The 23,191-nt window shown below is 43.2% G+C and overlaps 1 protein-coding gene across 4 annotated transcripts; it reads right to left on the reverse strand.

The window, feature by feature from the left end:
• Positions 1-22,568, reverse strand: AMZ2 (archaelysin family metallopeptidase 2). Of its 4 annotated transcripts, none has more exons than XM_084646778.1 (7): positions 22,376-22,567; positions 19,799-20,081; positions 18,303-18,476; positions 16,184-16,315; positions 3,633-3,796; positions 2,146-2,322; positions 814-1,338 (listed from the first exon to the last, which is right to left on the reverse strand). In XM_084646778.1, exons 2-7 carry the CDS (start codon positions 20,079-20,081, stop codon positions 1,192-1,194), a joined length of 1,077 nt encoding a protein of 358 aa, XP_084502904.1. In that variant the 5' UTR covers positions 22,376-22,567; the 3' UTR covers positions 814-1,191. The 4 variants fall into 4 exon arrangements, with proteins under 4 accessions (XP_084502905.1, XP_084502904.1, XP_084502903.1 ...); XM_084646777.1 differs by having other exon boundaries at positions 815-1,338; positions 22,307-22,567; XM_084646776.1 differs by having other exon boundaries at positions 815-1,338; positions 22,368-22,566.
• Between the last annotated feature and the right edge of the window lie 623 nt (positions 22,569-23,191).

Below are 23,191 nucleotides of genomic sequence, written 5' to 3' on the forward strand. Positions count from 1 at the left end.
TAAATTTAAATAGAAAGCTAATTACTCACAAAGCATAGGGATTGGGAAGGGAGCACAAATGTACCTTTGTGAAATAAAGTGCAAAAATAATCCCGAAAATTGTACACAGTGTGAAACCTGGCCCACCAGACTTGCTTTGGGGTGATGATGGGAAGAAAGCAATTTAGCAGCAACAGACTAAGGAAGTGTCCTAACAGGATTATATAAAGAAAATTGAAAGCATAATTGGGTCTTGGTAACCGTAATTAAAACAATACCCTGCCACGGGAAATTAAACCCATCACACACAACACATCAATTAAATCTGTACTGCTTTGTCTCTTTTAACCAGGTTCTTTTCATTCTGTTCCTAATTTAAAGTACCCAGACACCATTTCCTGATTCTCTAGGAGAAGACCAAGTAAAAACTCACTTTGGTCCTGATCCTGCAAATGACTCTACACAAACACACCCCTGCACCCACACGGAGACAACTGCAGGTTAGGGGCCTTTGCGTAGGGAATCTGTGCAGGTACTGGGAATGGACTCCTCTCCCTGATTTAGTGACAGTGCCTGGAGAACGAGCAGAACCGTTCCATATTTGCAGCTTCTACTTGTGAAAACTGTGTCATCCTTACATGGGGGTTTTGGCCACTGACTCCTCATTGTCCAATGCTCCTATTTTTCCAATGCTAGAAAAAAATCTAAATAAAATAAACACCACAATCCTCTGCAAACATTTAGAATATATATTTTAAAAACTACACGTTAGGCCCAGTTTACAAGATGTTAAATGAAAAGGAGTACTTGTGGCACCTTAGAGGCTAACCAATTTATTGGTTAGTCGCTAAGGTGCCACAAGTACTCCTTTTCTTTTTGCGAATACAGACTAACACGGCTGTTACTCTGAAAGATGTTAAATGTGCTTCTGTACATTAGCGCAATTAAGATTAAAATGTACCTTGATTTCTGATATGAGAGCAGCAGAGACCAAATACTGTAAGCTCATGGCAGAAAGAGTTACTGTCTGGGGAAGGAGGGTATAAAGGTAAAATGTTCAGTGACAAAGGGATGGATTTTTATTTACAGATCCTTACAATACAGTGAATAACCCATATCAAGTTACAACAGTTTTAGAAGTAGTCAGCCTGAAAATAACTCTTTAAATAGAGGAGTATGTTTCCCCTTTGATACTACATACATCCTAGAGCTTTATTTCTGCAAGACATCAAGGCATTTTAATACCCACTCTCGACACTCCTTAAATGCTTCCACAGGTTTCAGCAAGCCCATCTTGGCTTCATTTCCGAGTTCAGCATCTATTCCACTACTATCTTCTTCCATCCACCCCAGTAACGCCTAGAAAAGACACACAAGCTGAATGGCCATTCATGTTTCAGATGAACACTGCACCAAATTGAAATATTGAGAAACTCCAAAATTGTTCGCTCCCTCTCTCCATTATATTCTATTGGTAACAACAAACCCAATTTATATAGATTAGGATCTTTTCAACAGGCCAACTGTGTATACATCTATTCTGCCTTCCATCTTAAATACACAGAATTGTCAGTGTAAGTAGCTGCTTCTCTAGCTCACTACTTAGTAGAACAAGTAAACACTTAGTTTCCAATAAACCACCGGCCAGTATTCTGCATAAACAATTATCTTTCTTTGCATGTCTCAAACCACAGTTTCCTCCAGAGGCCATGAACGTCTGTGCTCCTGATTTCTTAGTCTTGTAAGTACTGCAGTCGGGGACCAAAAAGGCACCAAGAAAAAAGCAGACACAAACTACAGTTTCCATAGCAATGTTTCAAACAATTAAAGTGGCAGAAACAAAGGCAAGTAAAACGTTTCTTCATTCTGCGCACAGTTGTGGGATTCACCCCTGTAAGGGGTCAAAAGGTTAAAAACCTCTGCCTGGATAATGAATGCTAATTACTGGATAATCAAATGTCATGCTCTTTGGCATGGGAAAACAGCCACAGCGATCTGTAAAGAATTCCCCCATATATAGCGTTGCACAAGTAGTCAGGTGCATCATGACAAAGAAGATTCTCACTTTCTCTGAAGCATCAACTGTTGGCAGGATGCTAGACCCGCAGGAGAAGTGGTCTGTTCCTCAGTGGCAAATCCTTTCATTAGTAAGCAAGATCTTTGTACCTGGTATCTCTCCACAATGTGAAAGCCAACGGCAGACTGCAACTTGCGCAGACAAATTGGACACAGGTCCAATGGGCGTCGGTCTGATTCCTCCAGCTGATTGGAACCCTGCATCACACACTGCAGCCACTGACAGTGATGGAGTCCAAAGATGTGCCCAATCTCATGGGTCAGGGTCTGAAACACAGGTCTTATTTTGCAAATTATTGTAATCTATATTTTCCCCTCTTTCTTCTACTCTGCCTACACTGGCAGTACCCATTATAGCACCTTACAAAATGGGCCGATGATAAAACGGTTCCACTTCCAACCCACTCCAAGACAGAGCAACAGACCTGGTACGGGGCTGGTACCAATTTTAGTTACAGAAAAATGAAGAGGATGGCCCCGTAGTTAAGGAAAGGAGGTGAGTGCTCAATTCCCAGCCCCACCACAAAATTCCTGTGTGAACTGGGTGAGTCACAATTGCTCTGTGCTTCTGTTCCCCAGCTGCAAAATGGGGATAGTAATACTTACTTTCTTCCATCCTTGTTCTGTATGGTGGATTTGGGCTCTAAGCTCCCTGAGCTAGGGACTGTCTCTTCCTATGTGTTTGTACAGCAGCTAGCACAGTGAGGCCCTAATTTCAGCTGGGGCTTCTAGACACTATTGTAATAAAAACAAGATATCCCGCTCCCCAGAATATGCTCAAGGGATTAAAAAAATGTTTAATGTTTGTTTAAAAGGATAATTCTTCACACTTCTACATAGTGTTACCATCCAGGGAGCTCAAAGTACTTCACAAACAATAGCAAACTAAGACTCGCAGCCCCAAATTGACCCACAGAGGTTGAGTTTACTGGCCTTCAAATTAAGGATTTACTGTATTTTATTTAATTCAGTCTGGGGGTACCCTGTGGCTGGGCTCTGGGGGGGATAGGAGTTTCGGGTGTATTAGCTGGTGTGGGGGCATGGCTGGGCTCTGCGGGGGGAGGGATTGTAGGTGTCTGGCCCCCAGCTGGGCTCCGTGGGAGAGGGGACAAAGAAAGAGGATTGTCATAGGGGTTTCTTTAACTCTGAAGGAATCTTTTTGTGTCTCTGTTTTGTTACAGACATACTTGCTGACAGGTATTTTTTAAAAAATTACCAAAATAATTGAAACTGGTGTGATTATGTAGTGTTATTCTGACAAATAAAATTTGCTGAATTTTAAAATATTGTATGCAGAATTTTTATTTTTTTGGTGCAGAATTCCCCCAGGATTTAATATACACAAGTGTAAGGAATATCAGCTTGAACATCCCACTTGATCTCAACTGCAGGGCTCGAGGATGAAGAGACAGATTCTGCTGTCATTTACACTGGTGTAACTCCATTGACTTCATTGGAGTTACTCCTGATTTACACCAGCAAGAGGCGAATTAAACCCTTAGAAACAAAAGCTATTTTTATTTCCAAATAGAAATGTAAGACTTTCAATAACTCTCTAGAGCCCAACAGGCACCCACCTTGCAGGACCTCAGAAGCAGCATACTGTTGATTGCAGGAGTGTAATAGCCATCAAATATTGAATAGTCTGCTGAGGGAAGCTTCTTGACACTCTGCAGTCTGCCTTTGTAGCTCGCACTATAAAAATCACTGTCATACCTGGCAAAGCTGAAGATCCCCATTCCTTAAGAAGAAATCAAAAAGGAATTCTATTAGAGAAGACATTGTCACAGTTCAGGTCAACTGCCCCTGTATTCTCGTTCCGTGGTCTCTTGAAGGCACCCACACTAGGCTTTTGGCTCCTCAGCCATCACCTCTTTTGAGCAGCCATCTCTCTCTCCCTCCTGACCAGGGGTTTTCCACTCTGTACAGTTTCCTGCTTACACTGTGATAGTCCCAGCAAGCCAGACTGCCTATAACACAGGGTGACCAGACAACAAATGTGAAAAATCGGGACGGGGGTGGGAGGTAATAAGAGCCTATATAAGAAAAAGACCCCAAAATCAGGACTGTCTCTATAAAATTGGGACATCTGGTCACCCTACTATAACAAGCCATCGTCTGCGCATTGGTTTTCCTGTGAAGACTCATGAACAGCATAATTGCCAGCAGTTATAGGTTGATCCCTACCAAATTCATGTCTGTGAAAAACATGTCACGGACCATGGAAGAAGTCCTCCCCCATGAAATCTAGCTATTTGAGGGGAGGGAGAGGGGCAGGGCTGGGGGCACCCCAGCCAGGGACTCCTACTGTTCCCAGGGCTCCAGCTGCCAGGGTGGGATGGGACATACTCTTTCCCTGCACAGCCGCTTTCAGGGGGAGATCAGGCCTACCTCCGGGTATCTCCCCCTGCTGCAGGAAGCTCTGCGGCAGCAGTTGGGCTCTGAACGCAGCACAGATGTGAGGCTGGCAATCCCACGACCCCCCTACAACAGCTCTGTGACCCTCCACAACCTCTTTTTGGGTTGGGATCCCGACAGTTACAACACCATGAAATTTCAGATGTAAACACCTGAAAATGTGAAACTGACTAATTTTCAAATCCTATGGCCATGAAATTGACCAGAATGGACAGTGAATTTGGTAGGGTCCTAGTTATAAGCTATCACACAGCTCCTTATAAGCAAGCACATATATTCTTCAGGTGAAAGCATTACACAAAAAACATATTAAAACAATAAAAGAACCTCCATGCGTGCTAATAAGCTCTCCAGAGGTCACCCATCAGTCTTATGGGGACTCAGTAAGCCAAAGTTCTTCGAACTCCTCCTTCGAAGGATTAGGGCCTCCTTTGGACAGAAGGTCCTGTTCATTTACTGGATAAGAAAGGTAGCCCTTAGACAGTTTAAACTCAGGCTATTTATCCAAAAGTCCTTTCTTGTCTGTTAGTTTCTGGAGAATCACAGAATTATAGAACTCAAAGGGAACACAAGAGGTCTTCCAGTCCAGTCCTCTCCACTCATGACAGGACTAAATATTATCTAGACCATCCCTGACAAGTGTTTGTCTAACCTGCTCTTAAAAACCCCAAATGACGGAGATTCCACAACCTCCTTACGCAATTTATTCCAGCACTTAACTACCCTGACAGTTAGGAAGTTTTTCCTAATGTTCAACCTAAACTGCCCTTGTTGCAATTTAAACCCATTGTTTCTTGTCCTATCCTCAGAGGTTAATGAGAACAATTTACCTCTCTACTCCTTGTAACAACCTTTTATGTATATGATCTAGTTTGAACCAGAATATGTGAGCCTCTCGAGGTGGTGGTACTTCTCTGGGGGTGTTACCTGAGTGAATTTCCCTAATCTCTTCACCTATGTTCTTATTTCCTGGAGGAGTTGTGGTCACTCTCCCCCATGGAATTGCATACAATTCATGGCCCACAATGATACATAAACTTACTGATCTGAAAGATATTGCAGGGAATTGACATATCTGTCACAGACACCACAAACACAACTGTGATGAAACTTATAATGATCTGAAGTCCTAGATTTGCTATTTTAAGTCAATGCCAAAAGAGCACTTCTATGTTTTAGGTTACATTGTGTTATATACACAGAAGTCTTCAAACACGGGAAACATCAAAATAAATAATATACATTGTACCCTGCATTTTAAAATCACCATTTTGCTTTGCCACGTGTTCTAGTGAACGTACGGTAACCTTCAGTTTATGGCTCAGCACAGAAGGACAAGTAGATCTACCCTGATCAATTTCTGAGCAAGCTAGCTACTGTTTAGCAGCCTACTGGTTTATAGCCCTGGAAGGCAGTACAAGTAAAAGCAACCTCTCAGAAGTCAGTAAAAGCATTTTACATGTACTACTAGCGACCTCTTCTGGTCAAAGACGGGTTTGGCAGAGCTCAGAGCAAAGATCTGGGGGAAAAAAACAAAAAGCAAAAAAACCCTCTTGCACTCAGATTCCCTTCATGTTTAAAAGCCCAATTAATCTTACTCATGTTGAGTAGCATTTCCGCCTCTGTGTAAACCCACTGACGTCGGTGGAACTACTCGTAGGAGCAAGAGTTGCAGATGTAGGTGCTAAATAATTGTCACATATTGACAGTGTAATACAATCTTCAAAAACAGGGAAAACACATACTTAGGGTCCCATAGAGCATGATTGTGCACACACACTGTCTTTAAAAAAGTCACATGGATTATTACTGTTAATATTTTCCACTTATATAGTGTCTTTTCATCTTACCATGCTTTACAGACATTAATTTCATGTAGGGATACACTGTGACACAGAGAGATTAAGTAACTTGTCCAAGGCCACAGAGAAAATCAGGGGCAAAGGCAGGATTAGTATCCAAAACACATGGCTGCCTGTCTTGTACCTTAACCATAGGACAATCATTGAAATGCATTATACGACGCAGGATCTATGCCACAAATACAGTACATTTCCTTTCCAAATAATGAATCCAGATCTTCCTTGCAGTGAGTCCAATATATTCCCATTGTGCTGATTTTTCTGAGTTGTCCAATCAAAATTATTGCAGGAATAACTGAAGTACAAGGCACCTTACTATTGAGCGTTTCCTGTATGACAGGTCCCTATGAAAAACAACGTAGTGGGACACTGAACCTTACTAGGCTATTTATGTCCTTTTGGATGTTATAATTAGCAATGTGATGATGAAGACACGAGGCCAGAGCCTTGCACGATTCTTCGCTGAGAATGGAACATGACTTCTGTGGCACAACTGATTCACAGTGACCCAGAAAGGAGTGGATGACTCAGGTCTGTCAGACACAATTTACAAGGCTCTCTTCCCCACATCCATGTGTGTAATTATCAGGGGCATTTGGTGCCGACTTTAAATTAACCACCCCAGGATGTTGTAAAAAACAAGAACAGTCCATTTGAAAATCTATTCCTGCAGGATAAAATCCTGATGTCAACAATAGGAGTCCTGCATGTAAGAGGTCAGCAGGCCTATACCCCACATGATCAACAATTTCTACTGAGTATCATTGCTGATTTATAATAAAGAGAGAATTGCTATGTACAGCAGAAGCAGAAAGAGAAACAATAATGTACACACCTAAGAATGTTCAGGGCCTTAACTCTGCGATGCAGCATGGGAGTTCCACACCTGGCTCTCACTCCTCAGGTTTGAGAGGGGTACAAGTGACACAGGAGGAAAAAACTTTGCCCCGAGGGAGGAATTGCCTTGTGTTGCCCTATAATGACCCATCTAGCTGATCATGTAACAGCAATGATGGACCTCCAAAAAGTATCCATCCATGCGTATCCTGTCAGAAGGATGGTTGAGTTAAAAGGTCCGGAGGATGGTAACGTTAAAATGGGGTGTGTGAAAGCAAAACTTTCCAGTCTCCCTAAGAGACATGGCCCAGAAGGACACAGCCATTCCCAGGGAGAGGGACTGACATAAAAAAAAATAAGTAAGATTACAATCACAGTTAAAGCTCCCCTTGCACATAAAGAAAACACAGTACAATATAAACAAGTAGCGAAAAGGGCAGATGCCCACTATACCTAGGGGTCAAAAGGAGAGCTCTAGCTCTGCATTTCCCAGCTCTGTGTGTGTGTCACGCTCTGACATTCCCCTAATGAGCTTTAGATCTGATGATTTTCCGTGTGTGGTTTTCTTCATGACACAAAACAGTACAGATCCTGATAGGTACCAGTCATCTACACTACCCAATAAAGTCAGCAGGTGTTACAGTTATTCAGCACCTCTGAGGAATTTCACCATCATGTTTAAGTTTACAGACAAAAAATGAAGACTGCCAGACATTAAACGTAGCTTGAGAACTTGGAGTGGGATTCACAACAGTACTTAGGCACCTAAGACATACTTTTGGCTCCCCTGCAATCCACAAAATTCCCATCAAACTTTGTAAGTGCCTAAACTCACTGGACACCTAAAGTTTTTCAGGGTAAAAGTTCACTACCACAGTGAAGTAATGCTTAATTCTATAGTGCAGGAGCCCTGCAGAAATGAACTCAAGTGGTAATTCTACAAATGGTGAGAGAGTCTCCAAAACTTGTGCATGATGTCATCATAAGATAGGTTTTGAATATGGGTACTTCAACATTTTCCCAGTACATTTTATCTAATTGAAAATCTGCACAACAGCAATTAAGAGTCAGGTTACAGTTTAGTCACAGAGGTCACGGAATCCTGACTTTCAGCGAACTTCATGACTCCAGCCTATGGTGGTTGGGAACTGCAGGGTACCCCATCGCCCGTGGGGGCAGGGAGCTGTGGGGTACCTCTGCCAGCTCTGGCGGCCCCTGGAGCTCCAACCCACCACAGGCGCAGGGTATCTCACAGCTCCTGGCTGCCGCAGGGGAACCCCCAGATCTCCCAGCCACAGCGGGGGAACCCCTGAGCTCCCAACCACCGCAGGCGGCGGGGGCCCTTGGAGCTGCTGATGGAACCCCCAAACTCCTGGCCACCATGGGCAGCGGGGAAACCCCAAGCTCCCGGCCACCACGGGTCCCTGGAGCTGCAGGTGATGGGGTACCCTGTAGCTTCCAGCCCCCACAGGCAGCGGGGGATCCCCAGAGCTGCGGGGGGCAGGGGTACCCGGCAGCCCCCAGCTGCTGCAAGCAGCTCCTAGCCCCTACGCAGCTGCCCCACTTCAGGCAGCGTGGGGACCCGCAGATCCCCATTTTGTCATGGATATATTTAGTAAAAGTCAGAGACAAGTCACGGCTTCTGTGAATTTTTCTCTTTTGCCCATGACCGGTCCCTGACTTTTACTAAAAATATCCGTGACAAAAACTTCGCCTTAATTATGAGACTTCACACATTAGCAATAAATACACATATTGTATCAGCATAAAACACCATGTAAACAACTAAAGTTCATCCAAAGAACACATGCAGTTAGTCAAAAAGCCCCTGGTGCTGCATGTAAAATATTGTTTTTACAACATTAATATTCTCCACAAATTTCAAATAAAGTGTTAAGGACTCCAACAGATTATTTTACACGTCTCAAACTTCACTCAGATTTTAAATTTAGAGTTTGCAAATTTGGAATGGTATCAGGTGATTTACTGTATAATAAGGGATTACAGACTTCTCTCCTAAACCAGGATTATGAACAAAGGTGCACAATAGGACATTTTCTGTCTACTTAATGTCAGAGAGATAATATGGAGAGTTACCACTATTTCTTAGTTAATTTCAGCAATTGCATATGGTCTTCTTTGGCACAGGAGTTTATGCTCAATTAGTTGAATTTTCTGAAGGGTCTCAGCCACAGGCTTGAGTCACCATTGCATTACTCCAGTTTTAAAGCTGGCATAACTCTTCTGAAACTAGATGAATGGAGTTACACCACTGCCAAAGGGACACTTAGCAATGGGGAAATCAAGCCCCAAATCTTTATCTTTGAACCCACTGTTCGGCCATGGAAAAATTTGCAATTTGAGCACAAACAGCATTCGCTTCGCATTCACCATTCATCTGAGTGGACACCAAACACAAACAAATGTTGTCACAAATATATGGACCACCGTTGAATATGTGGTCTGTGTCACAGAAACCAAACACAATGATCCATACTGCCATGCAATTAAAAAACAAAACAACCAACTACAAAGCCAGAAGCCACATGCTTGATCCTCACATTATGTTAATCTGTTTAAATTGCTCATGAAAGACTGAGAGAACAAAACTTATTTTTCTTTTTTCTTTTTTTTATTATATTTTCATCAGGTTTAGACAGATTTTTGCCTCCCCAATCTATTCATTTTAATTACCCAGTTGTTGAATAGGAAGCTTAGGTACCTCACTCAGCTTGGTGGATGGCAGGGATATTCTTGGATTTTCTAGGTGCCAGAAGTGAGGTGCTGTGTCGTGTTTTAATGCCTAAGTCCCTTCATGGATCCCACCCTCTATGCTTAGCCACTGAATAGAATGAGTGCAATTTCCTTTTTAGAATCTCTGCCCTTTCTGAAGCACAGCTACATGAATACAGATTGCTATTGTTAAATGCTATTCCAGCATAAGCAAGCACATAGCTGGCATACGCAGCACACACTATGGTGCAGGTGGAATTCCAACTTCCATTCTAATCACTCCTTTTCAATTAATAATTATTTTCTTAAATTAATTTCTTTTAGGCTGAAATTCTACAGGCTTTGTTGAAGCTCAGGGGTATTTTGCGGCTGTGTGTGTATAAAGTTTTATTAAAATCAGTGCAGACATTTTGACATTTAATAAAAAAAAAAAAAGACCTCTTCCAGGATGTATTATAGATTGTATTAGTCTTTTACAGCCTCCAAAAGTATGGGAGGTGCCTTGCAGTATCAATCAGAAGACATAGGCCTTGCCTCAAACAATGTACAATCTTGACCCTGAGCACCTCCATCTCCCACTGGCTGCAGAATCTCTCAGCATCTCCCAAGATTGGACCATACTTTATAATGCACAAGAGCAGGGGATAGAGTTAAGGCTGAGCTTTCAACTTTAATGCAGAGATTCTGACTGATGGCTTAATTTTTCAGTGTTAAAACTGCACTATTACAAAATATCATAAAAATGGTATTTAAAAAGTTACCTAAAAGGGTAGATGGGGCTGTTCCAGGCAACTCAAGTTTAATAAACCAAGTTGATGTTTCTATTTCAACTAAAGAGATCTAGTTCTTGATACTTGTCTCATTTTGGGTTCAGAGGTCATCTCCACCTAATAAAAATGCACTCTGAAGGCATATTTTGTGGCAGGCAGGCAGTTCTGAAGTTAGGACTCTAGTAGCACTGGGAAACACATCCTTTCAAGGCAGCTCTGGATATCAGTGGATGAGCTTGTGCACTGGGCCTATGTGCGTGGTCCCTGCATTTAGTTTAGAATTTGGGTCATTGTTTTGGTCCTGTTTTATTTTTGTCTTATTCCATTTGCTCATTTTGTTTTATTTTTGGTTTGGAGTTGTTTTATATTTTGACTAACATTTGGTTTTCCCAAGTTGTTGGTCATAGCCATATTAGGACCAATCCTGAGACTGATGTCAGTGGCAAATGAGCACATTTCAAAACCTCCCAGATTTGGGCCCTAAGCTGTATTGCCTAGTTCAGGAATGTACTTAACTATGGGGCTAACTTTAAATGTGTGAGAAGTCTAATTCAAGTCCACAAGGCTACTCACAAACTTAGTCACATGCTTAAGTGCCTTGCTGACTTGGAGCCTGTGCCAGGTTTTTTCACAGGTGATACATAGATAATTTAGATTCTTCATTTCTGGAGTCACCTGGCCAATATAGGGGAAATAAAAATGAAAAAAGAACACTGAAATGGAAAAATACTGTTTAAATTAAAAATATACATAATGGGGCCAAAATCCTAACTATGAACCTTTTCTCAGGTGAACATGATAAGTCAATAGATTCTAACTTATTTAACAAAATACTGTTTGAAAAGAATCTCAATTATAAAAGGAAGAATCAACATATATAAAAATTCCAGATTCACCACACGTGTAAATAAAGGCAATTCCACTGATTTCTATAAAAAGAAAAGGAGTACTAGTGGCACCGTAGAGACTAACCAATTTATTTGAGCATGAGCTTTCGTGAGCTACAGCTCACTTCATTGGATGCTGTAGCTCACGAAAGCTTATGCTCAAATAAATTGGTTAGTCTCTAAGGTGTCACTAGTACTCCTTTTCCTTTTGCGAATACAGACTAACACGGCTGCTACTCTGAAAACTGATTTCTATGGGAGTTTGGCAAACAGAGGGCTTGCTGAATCAGGCCCATAAGCTGGTAATTGAAGAATGAGTTAAATCAGAAGCACCTATGCAAACTAGATTTGATTGCTAGTAATCATAGATTCATAGATATTTAGGTCAGAAGGGACCATTATGATCATCTAGTCCGACCTCCTGAGCAACGCAGGACACAGAATTTCACCCACCACTCCTGCAATAAACCTTTCCTATGTCTGTGCTATTGAAGTCCTCAAATCGTGGTTTAAAGACTTCAAGGAGCAGAGAATCCTCCAGCAAGTGACCTGTGCCCCATGCTACAGAGGAAGGCGAAAAACCTCCAGGGCCTCTTCCAATCTGCCCTGGAGGAAAATTCCTTCCCGACCCCAAATATGGCGATCAGCTAAACCCTGAGCATACGGGCAAGATTCATCAGCCAGATACTACAGAAAATTCTTTCCTGGGTAACTCAGATCCCACCCCATCTAATATCCCATCACAGGCCATTGGGCCTATTTACCATGAATATTTAATTACCAAAACCATGTTATCCCATCATACCATCTCCTCCATAAACTTATCGAGTTTAATCTTAAAGCCAGATAGATCTTTTGTCCCCACTGCTTCCCTTGGAAGACTGTTCCAAAACTTCACTCCTCTGATGGTTAGAAACCTTTGTCTAATTTCTAGTCTAAATTTCCTGGCGGCCAGTTTATATCCATTTGTTCTTGTATCCACATTGGTACTGAGCTTAAATAATTCCTCTCCCTCTCTGGTATTTATCCCTCTGATATATTTATAGAGAGCAATCATATCTCCCCTCAACCTTCTTTTAGTTAGGCTAAACAAGCCAAGCTCCTTGAGTCTCCTTTCATAAGACAAGTTTTCCATTCCTCGGATCATCCTAGTAGCCCTTCTCTGTACCTGTTCCAGTTGGAATTCATCCTTCTTAAACATGGGAGGCCAGAACTGCACACAGTATTCCAGGTGAGGTCTCACCAGTGCCTTGTATAACGGTATTAAAACCTCCTTATCCCTATTTGAAATACCTCTCCTGATGCATCCCAAGACCGCATTAGCTTTTTTCATGGCCATATCACATTGGCGGCTCATAGTCATCCTATGATCAACCAATACTCCAAGGTCCTTCTCCTCCTCCGTTACTTCTAATTGATGTGTCCCCAGCTTATAACTAAAATTCTTGTTATTAATCCCTAAATAATCAGACTCTGGAGAAACAGACAGAGCTAGTTATACTGTGCTTTGGACAGATGTCAGCCCAAAATCTACTTGAACTTACGTCCAGCAATCCCCAATGAAATCAATGCAGCTGTTCAATTATAACTGAGTATAGCATTGGGCCCATGGCAAGATTGCTCTTCATGCCAACTAAGCCTTGCAGTTAAAATATACATGCCCACTAAGCCCTGCCATTAAGCAAACCATTTTACCCAGTCACTGGCCAGATCAGATTTTTCAAGCATACATGTTTTTGGAATAGCTGAGAAAATGTTTAATATTTTTGCTTTGAATAGCACAGGCATTCTATTTTATGGTGAAAAAGACAAAGAGCAATATTTTGAGGTGTAGATTTTGAGTATCATAGACTAAAGGCTGTTGTGGTACCTGAAGTGAACTCATGCTGCAAATATGCGAACACAACAGAGAGGGCCTGAGCTTCCTTTCACTAATGTAGGAGTCACTTCATTGCCCTTGATGTACTGACTCCTAATTTACAGTGATGTGACACCAGACTCAGTACCAAACAGTCTAAATGTTATGACTTTATGCATTTTAAAAAAAATGCACATTAACAATCATTTGTTTTTCTTGCAACAGAAAACCACAAGATAGAGACTAAATTAGTACTCCTTGGGAACCCCAAATTCTGATTTTATGTGATCGGGAGATTTAGGAGTACAAGGAAGACTAGATCATAACACTGCAAGGTTTTAAGTTATTTTCATTTAAAATTGTACACAACATAAAAATGTACACAACATTACATCTGCTGAGTGACTAACCTGTTAAAGTCTTTCTTATTTCCAGTATACCTAGTGAAAGACATCGCCCATATCTTAGCCTGTTAGGTAAAGTGTGTGATAGTTCTTAGTGTACTCAAGACTGGGAGTCACCCTGTTATCCCCTACCTCCAGTGTGAGGAAGTCCTGCCAGTGCCTGGCTGGACGTCATCTCCCTAACACTATCAGCCTTTCAGCCACTCAAGCACTCTCCTCTGGTCTATGCCAGCCCTAACTTCACCTTGCAGGTGAACAGTAGATACACCCCAATCCCCAAGTCCCTTTGGATCATTCCCCTGCGACAGTGGCAACTCACAGAAATCCCAGATCCTCTGCTTTCAAAGTAGCAGTGTATTCCAGTTTTATCTTAAACCACCACTCCTGTAAACCACAGAGCCCTTGTGAGTACTGAAATAAACTTAATATTGTTTTATTAGAAGAAAGAATAGATTTAACTAGAAACAAGAGAGAGCAGTGGAAACATACGATTACAATGCAAAACAGAATCACAAAATGTGAACTTGGGTCTATATTTATTAATAAATACCTTTCCTACCAAATAAAGTAGGTTTTTCCATAGGTGTCGACTTCTTCTGGCGCCAGTGGGTGCTCGACCCCCCTCTGCCCCTGGCCCAACCCTGACTCCACCCATGCCCTGCCCCCATTTCAACCCTTTCCTCAAATCCCCACCCTGGCCCCGCTTCTTCCCCACCTCCTCCCCTGAGCGCACCACGTGCCCGCTCCTCCCCCATCCCTCCCAGAGCTTGCTACAGCTGTTTGGCCGGGGCAAGCGCTGGGAGGTAGGCGGAGGAGCGGGGACGCGGTGTGCTAAGGGGAGGAGGAGGTTAGGCGGGGTGGGAAGAGAAGCTTGGCTGCCGGTAGGTGCAGAGCACCCACTAATATTTCCCTGTCAGTGCTCCAGCCCTGGAGCACCCACAGAGTCGGCACCTATGGGTTTTCACCCAAAGTTCAGTCTGTTGCAGAGCTGTCTGGTTTAGCAAGAACCATCATCCAAACATGCATGAAAACACCCCCATTCCACAAGTTTCAGAGTAGCAGCCGTGTTAGTCTGTATTCGCAAAAAGAAAAGGAGTACTTGTGGCACCTTAGAGACTAACAAATTTATTTGAGCATAAGCTTTCATGAGCTATGGCTCACTTCCTAAGAACTTCCTTAGTGAATGGATCTAGAGGGTTTTTCCTCCTGTTATACTGAAACCAAACTTTTGTTTCTATTCAGAGGCAGGGCAAACCCCTGTCTTGTTGTAAAGTCCCTTTTTTTACCTTCAAGTGGTTTCGATTGTTTGCAGTTGCCTCTGATGGTTTCCCATTCAAAGTCTTACTATTGCACAAAGCTAAACTCAGCCTTGCATTGCATCCTCAGCTAAACAGCAAGGGGTGACAACTCCCTCATCCTAGAATAGGCATTACCCCAGTGACTAATTTTTACTGCAAGTCATAAAGCATTCTCTCTCATTTTATATATATATATCCATCCCATACATACATCTCACAATGATCATGAATCTTGACTAGTTATGAGTCTTCTATAGATACCTTACATGTTTCTCTTTATGGATAAATATCCTGTACAACATGTTTGGTGTACTGAGTTTGAGGTGAGAGTTGTCTGCAAAGAACAGAGGACCGTTGCCAAGGGGTCTTAGTGTCACAGAAGGTCCTGAGTCTTTGTAGCAGCAACTCACTATTTTTGGCTGTTCTTTTTCAGCCCACCCTCTGCGTGTGGCAGTAAGAAATAAAAAAAAAATATAGGTGATTTGGACAGACATTGACATGTTCTGAGCTAGGTTTCAGTTCTTTGGGCAGCAAAGCCTTCTTTATTTGCATAAGATTTTATTTGAAAAAGAAAAATGCACTGTTTCCAGAGTATGAAAAATGACATCTTGAATATGTAAATTCAATTTCTTTGGTACTTCTGTAACTCTCTAAAAACAAACAAACAGAAACCAACACCAACCCAACTGTGTCAACCAAAAAATCCCCTTTAGGGCTGCGAACTTATCCAACGAAATTCAGTATAGAAAGGGAAACATATTTAAAGTTATGAACAAAGTTTTAGGGATTTTTCTTTTAACAGTGGATCAAAAATGTTTCTTACTTTTTGACTGTCTTTTGAATGTAGTGATTTTGAACTGTATGAGTTTGAACAATATCACATACTATTTTTAAAATTATATACCCATAAATTATACATCAATTCAATTCATATTTATCCCATATTTATCATATTTTATGCACATTTTAATTTGATTTATTTTCATAGTAAATTGATTCCTAGCATTTTGGAGTCATTTTAGTTTTCTCCACTGATATACTCCTGACATAAAATTGAATACCTTCTGTCAAAGAGGCTTGTCCAAAGACAAAATTCCAGGACTCCCTTGGATAAAGATCTATCATTGTTATCCCAACAATACAGAAAGCATCTTCTTTTGGCTTTTTCTTCTTTAGGTATTTCAAGAGGTCCCCTGCATAAACAACAGAAAACAACTCCCTTCAACAGAAGCATGAGTCACCACAGAAGAAAGCTGTGAAAGCAGTCAGAAGATTACACCAGTGGTTCTCAACCAGGGAGGTACTCAGAGGTGTTGCAGGGGATACATCAACCCATCTAGATATTTGCCTAGTTTTACAACAGGCTACATAAAATGCAGTAGTGAAGTCAGTACAAACTAAAATTTCATATTGACAATGACTTATTTGTACTGCTCTATATACTATACACTGAAATGTAAGTACAATATTTATATTCCGATTGATTTATTTTATAACTATATGGAAAAAATAAGAAAGCAAGCAATTTTTCAGTAATAGTGTGCTGTGCCACTTTTGAATTTTTAGGTCTGATTTTGTAAGCAAGTAGTTTTTAAGTGAGATGTAACTTGGGGGTACACAAGACAAATCAGACTCCTGAAAGAGATACAGTAGTCCAAAAAGCTTAAGAGCCACTGGATTATGCGACGTAGGTGTCCAGCCACATTACCAATCTGGAGCCACTAATGCTGCTAACATGAGGTCAGACCCTCTAAACCCTCCATACACCAATTTCCATTGGAAGTTCTGCTTGCAGGATTGGTCTCAGGATAAATTGGGGCTTGTCAACACACTGTATTAGTGCACAGAAAGCTACAGCACACTAGAGGCTTGTTTACACTCGCAATTTACAGTGCTGTAACTTTCTTGCTCAGGGGTGCAAAAAAAGCACCAATGTAGACAGTGCACCAGCGCTAGTAGCCACACTCCCAGCCCTGGTAGCTACACCCTTTGTGAAGGTGGTTTTTTTAGAGCGCTGGGAGAGCTCCCACGAGCACTGAACTTTGCCAGTGAACAAGACACTGGCTTTGCGAGTATAGACTAGCCCTAGCTTGCTGTCCACTAAGTTGCCATGTGGACCCTGCTAAAGGGCACTGAACTTTCCATAATGAGCTTTGGCAAAGCAATAAGCCTAGACAAGCCCTTAGGGTAGATAATATTTTTCTATTCAGTGCAGTGAATTATTGTTTTACAAGAGTGGTCAGGCTGCTTAATAAAGGTAGATGCTTGAATCTATTGCAGGTTAAAAGTCCTAAAAGTCAGAGGGACAGTTGGTGGTCTCAGCAAAGTTTCTAGTAGTCACATCACAAAAATCACTACCATGACCGACATTCTAAGGGTAAAAAAAGATAGTGTTAGAAACGTAAGATCGGCCCTACTGGTCAGATCAAAGGTCTGTCTAGCCCAGTATCCTGTCTTCCGACAGTGGCCAATGCCAGGTGCTTCAGAAGGAATGAACAGAATAGGTAATCATCGAGTGATTTCATAGCAATACCCAAAGAAAATGTAGCTCAGCCTAAACTAGCTGGACATCTATTTGATCTTTAGACTCATACAATACATTTGTGTTAGTTTTAAATAACTATTGTTCAAGACAAAACTACTTGGCTAGCTGACCATTTGGTTAGTTAGGGAACTAAGTGATCAAGCCTGAATGCGCTACCAGGCATGTGTTATATCGATATAGCAGAATGACTCAGCTGCTTTTTTGAGGCCTGATTCGGATGCCCTTATTTGAACGAATAATCCCACTGATAGCAACGGAACTTCTCACATGAATAAAGGTTGCAGAATCAGGTCTGAAACCAGAGCTGAGATTAGGATCTCGCTTTACTGAGTCCTAGACTTATGCTCAAAGAACTAAACCACACTTCTCCACTACACTGTAAGTCACATGACTGGAGATTCTGGTGAGCTGCTAACAAAGAATCTGAAGTTATCCATCCTTCTCTCTGTCTGCCTATAGCACTGATACAATCCCCCACTGTAGTAGCTGAACACCACACAATCTTTAATGTATTTATCCTCACAACACCCCTGGCTTAGAGTTTCAAGAAACTCAGTGTTCATTTCTTTATTATTCCAATCTTTTAGCAATGAGGCGATTCCAAACTTGATGCTGTTCTTCTCCTCCCTACATACCTGCATGAATCTGTAGATTGCATGTGTACTCATTCACTCGAAAACCACAACCTGTGTGTGAAACAGGAATCGGCTCCAGGATTTTTACAGATAGGCCATAGTAAAAGGCTTCACAATAATCCTTCAACCATTTCATATAATCCTCCGTACTAACTTTAGTGTCCCCAAACGAACCTATATAAGCAGTCCAAAATAACATCAGGTTATAAACCTGGTATGGCAGTTCATTCAATCAACTCATATTTTTTAAAAATCCCCCAAAAGAATGATAACTTTAATATTCCCTCTTATTTCAGGTCTGTTAATGAACATCACATTTAGCCCAAGTTATCAAAAGAAAATATAAGCATTATTATTATAGAACACGGCACAAACACAATTGTAACCTTTCACCATTTCCATGCAAATCCAAGAATGCCTCTCTTTATTTTATTAACTTCTATTCCCTTAGCCCAAAAACAAAGTGACAAAGTTATTCTACTGCAATACTCCAAGATACTATATCTCATAACAATGATAAAGCAATGTTCGGGACAATTATTGTACAGTAATGAAGTGGGAGGTTTGTTTGTTTTTTAAATAAGGGCATTGTTTATCACTGTCAAGTGCTGTGATACATGATATTAATAACAGCCAAACAGTACAATGCTACCCACAAGAGGCAACACAGAAACTGACGTCAGTGCTGTAGACTGCAATAGTGAATCCATTACTCATAACTGTAATTAAAATTTCAGCTTCAAGAGTAATGGCAACTCCCATAAACAGCTGATCAAATATGGATGGAGTAGGGAAACTGAAGGACTGAGGTTTAGCATACTGTATTTGTTTGTTGGTTTGTTTTTACCTTCAATGGGTTTCTTTTCCCAAGATTATGACTGTTCCTGTTTTTCTTAAAACACAATTTTCTACACAAGTTAATCAAAAACTGTGAAAGCTACCAGGAAATAGACTTAAAATCAATCTATATTATTTACTGTGATCCTCAAAAACATCTCTGTGCACCGCACTACAGAAAAAACATATTAACAGTAATTTGCATTTCTATAGCACCTTTCATCCAAAGGAATCAAAGCACATTGTAAATACTGATTAAGCTTCACAATACTCCAGTAATGCTTAATTAAGTATTCACCATTTTAAATATGGGTAAACTGAGGCACAGAAGGACCTAATCCTACAAGTAATTATGGATAACTTTAACCTCTACTCACATGAGCAGTTCCATGGACTCTAATAGGACTACTTGGATAAGTAAAGTTAAGCTCATCCATAAGTGCTTGCAGGATCTTTCCATAACACCATAGCTGAATGTCTGAATCAGGAATAAAACCCAGGCGTCCTGACTGCTCTAACCACTAGACCACTTTGTCTGAGATCTATTATGAAGTCTTTTTATTTGAAAATTGGAACATATAACCTAATTAGTTCAAATTTAATGGGACAGGCATATTAAAGACAGATGGTTTGGTTCTGCGATCACAGTTAGACATTACCAATGGGCTGTACATAAATGGCATTTTTCTGAGATGTCAGTCTGCTTCTGCAAGGATCGTTATAAAACTGTTCAAAGTCCTGGGTGGGCTCAGGGTGTGAGGAGATCCAGTCTGACTCCGAATGCAGAGTGATGGGTCTGAAGAGAACACTGTTTGGCTGAAATGCTTCATTCAGCAAACACTTCTCACTTGACTCAAGATTCTCATACAGCTTCACAAGTTGCGTGTTCTTGGAGATCAATGCTGTCTTCAGGACCTGCTCAGAATGTTTAATTATCTTCATCTGACCAAAGGGAAAGAGAGAAAAGACCAAAAGCATTTATAAAATCCAGGTTTCATACCTAGCATGTATTATAAAGAGCCTCCTTCCTTCCTTGACCACCACCTGATGACCCCCAGCCTCTCATTCCTTTTCTGAGGAGCTGGTAAGCTAACAAGCTGTTTTCCGCAGCCTGCTGCTAGCTAACCAGCCAGGATTGTTCAGGCACAGGCCATTTAGCTTCCTCTTTTCCCTACCATTTCCATACCCAGCCCCCATACACACAAGCAGCTTCTGCTTTTTGGAGGGGAGCAGGACGGGACCAGCATGGGAAAGTTTTGCTGCGAACTCACAACTCCCAGTCTAGTTCTATGTATTATGTCATTCCCTCACTTCATTCTCTGCTTTAAAAAATCCCTCTTGCTACTATACAAGTCCTCCTTTTCTTTTTAGATCAGTCTAGTGGCTCTCACTGCAACAAGATCTTTAGAACTGATTCTGATCTCACTTGCTCCAATGTAAAAAACAATGTAACTCCCTCAGCTGACTTCAATAGGTTTACGCTGATGTAGGAGAATCAAGACCAGGAAGCTGTTTCTTCTGTAAGTTTAGGCAATGCTATCAATGACTGGCTGAACGAAAAGCATTGTGACAAAACCCCCACAACCAATTCATCATTATGCTGTGGGTGAAGCACTTATCAGTATAATACAAATGGATGCCAATTTCCCCGCCCCCAAGGACACTTCTGTTAATCATCCACCACTTAGGATAGTATCTTGCTATCTCATCTCTTGTATCTTCATCTGTGATTAGGGGACTCTGGGTCTGAATGCTTGACTGCAAAGTATTAAGATGGCTTTGATAACAATTGTGCCTGCACTGCAAGGTGCATTAGGAAATATAAAGTAGACTCAAAAATTAAGAGTAGAACACAATATAGACATATATGTGTATTTTATTTAAACACACTTTTGATTGTACTCATTGCCGTTTTTTAAATGAGAAAAAGAAAAGTAACAGATGCAGAGAAGGGGGACAACTTTTTTATCTGTGTTGTTCAGACCTCAAAGGGGGACACTGAAATTCAACCCCTTATCCCTACACACGCCAGGGTGCATGGGGTTAGTGCAGAATCCACCTCACACCCCCAAACACATATCCCTAATCCCATAACCACACACCCCACAGCAACCCCAATTACTTCCCCACACAGATCCCATTACATTCCACCACAGCCACACATTGTGCATAACTCACATTACATGTCCCACACATCAGTCCCAGCACTCCTCCCACACCCGTCCCAGCATCCCCCCTAGTTAGGGTTGCCAACCCTCTGGGATTGTCCTGGAATCTCCAGGTTTCAAAGTAGCAGCCGTGTTAGTCTGTATCTGCAAAAAGAAAAGGAGGACTTGGGGCACCTTAGAGACTAACAAATTTATTTGAGCATAAGCTTTCGTGAGCTACAGCTCACTTGATACATCCGATGAAGTGAGCTGTAGCTCACAAAAGCTCATGCTCAAATAAATTGGTTAGTCTCTAAGGTGCCACAAGTACTCCTTTTCTTTTTGGGAATACAGACTAACACGGCTGTTACTCTGAAACCTGTCATTAAGGTGCCCCAATTACTCCTTTTTGCTGGAATCTCCAGGAATTAAAGGTTAGGTCATCTAATGAAACCTCCAGGAATATGTCCAACCAAGGTTGGCAACCCCTCGCCCCGCACAGTGGCCCCCACACCCTCCCAGCATCCCCCAACCACACACCCCTCCCAGGATTCCCCCTTGCCCCCACAGCATGGCTCCCACACCTCTCCCAGCATCCCACCGGCCCCCACAGCACCCCACAACACTGCCAGCATCCCCCTCGCTCCCCTCCCAGCATTCCCTTACCTCCACAGCACCCCCTGCGCCAGAACCTTCCCAACGCCCCCACAGAACCCCCCACAACCCTCCCAACACCCCCCGCCCCACAGAGCACCCCCTGCCCCCCACAACCCTCTCTGTACCCCCTGCCCCCCACAGCGCCCCCCACAACCCTCCCAACACCCCCCGCCCCCCCACAGAACCCCCCACAACCCTCCCAACACCCCCCGCCCCACAGAGCACCCCCTGCCCCCCACAACCCTCTCTGTACCCCCTGCTCCCCACAGCGCCCCCCACAACCCTCCCAACACCTCCTGCCCCGCACAGCACCCCCACAACCCTCCCAACACCCCCTCCCAGCATTCTGCAGGTCCCACTCACCTCACCCCCGGCCCGGCCCCACACCGCCCCGCCCAGTTGCCGGGCCTGGTCGCGGCCTTACCCTCCTACCCTAGCGCCCGGAGGCGGGGTGCGGCCCTGCCCGCTCTCCCAGCGACGCCGCAGTCGGGAGGGCGGTTCCCGCCCCGCCCCAGCCGGCCGGCGCGCCGCCAGTCAGGCCCGTAACGCGTCAGAAATCGAGGGCGGTCAGAGCGGCTGCCGGGGGAGAGCGGCCGGAGCTCTTCTTCGGAGCTGCCCCCCCCCCGGATCCCTATGGGGCCCTCACATCTCCCTGACCCCCACAGTGCCACGCCCCCTCCCCATAACACTCCCACCCCCCTTATCCCCATGGGGCCCTCACATCTCCCTGACCCCCACAGTGCCACGCCCCCTCCCCATAATACCCCCACCCCCCTTATCCCCATGGGGCCCTCACATCTCCCTGACCCCACAGTGCCACGCCCCCTCCCCATAATACCCCCACCCCCCTTATCCCCATGGGGCCCTCACATCTCCCTGACCCCACAGTGCCACGCCCCCTCCCCATAACACCCCCACCCCCCTTATCCCCATGGGGCCCTCACATCTCCCTGACCCCACAGTGCCACGCCCCCTCCCCATAATACCCCCACCCCCCTTATCCCCATGGGGCCCTCACATCTCCCTGACCCCACAGTGCCACGCCCCCTCCCCCATAACACCCCCACCCCCCTTATCCCCATGGGGCCCTCACATCTCCCTGACCCCCACAGTGCCACGCCCCCTCCCCATAATACCCCCACCCCCCTTATCCCCATGGGGCCCTCACATCTCCCTGACCCCACAGTGCCACGCCCCCTCCCCATAATACCCCCACCCCCCTTATCCCCATGGGGCCCTCACATCTCC

This window comes from Lepidochelys olivacea, assembly GCF_965140295.1.
Source record: "Lepidochelys olivacea isolate rLepOli2 genome assembly, chromosome: 14".
NCBI lineage: Eukaryota > Metazoa > Chordata > Testudines > Cheloniidae > Lepidochelys > Lepidochelys olivacea.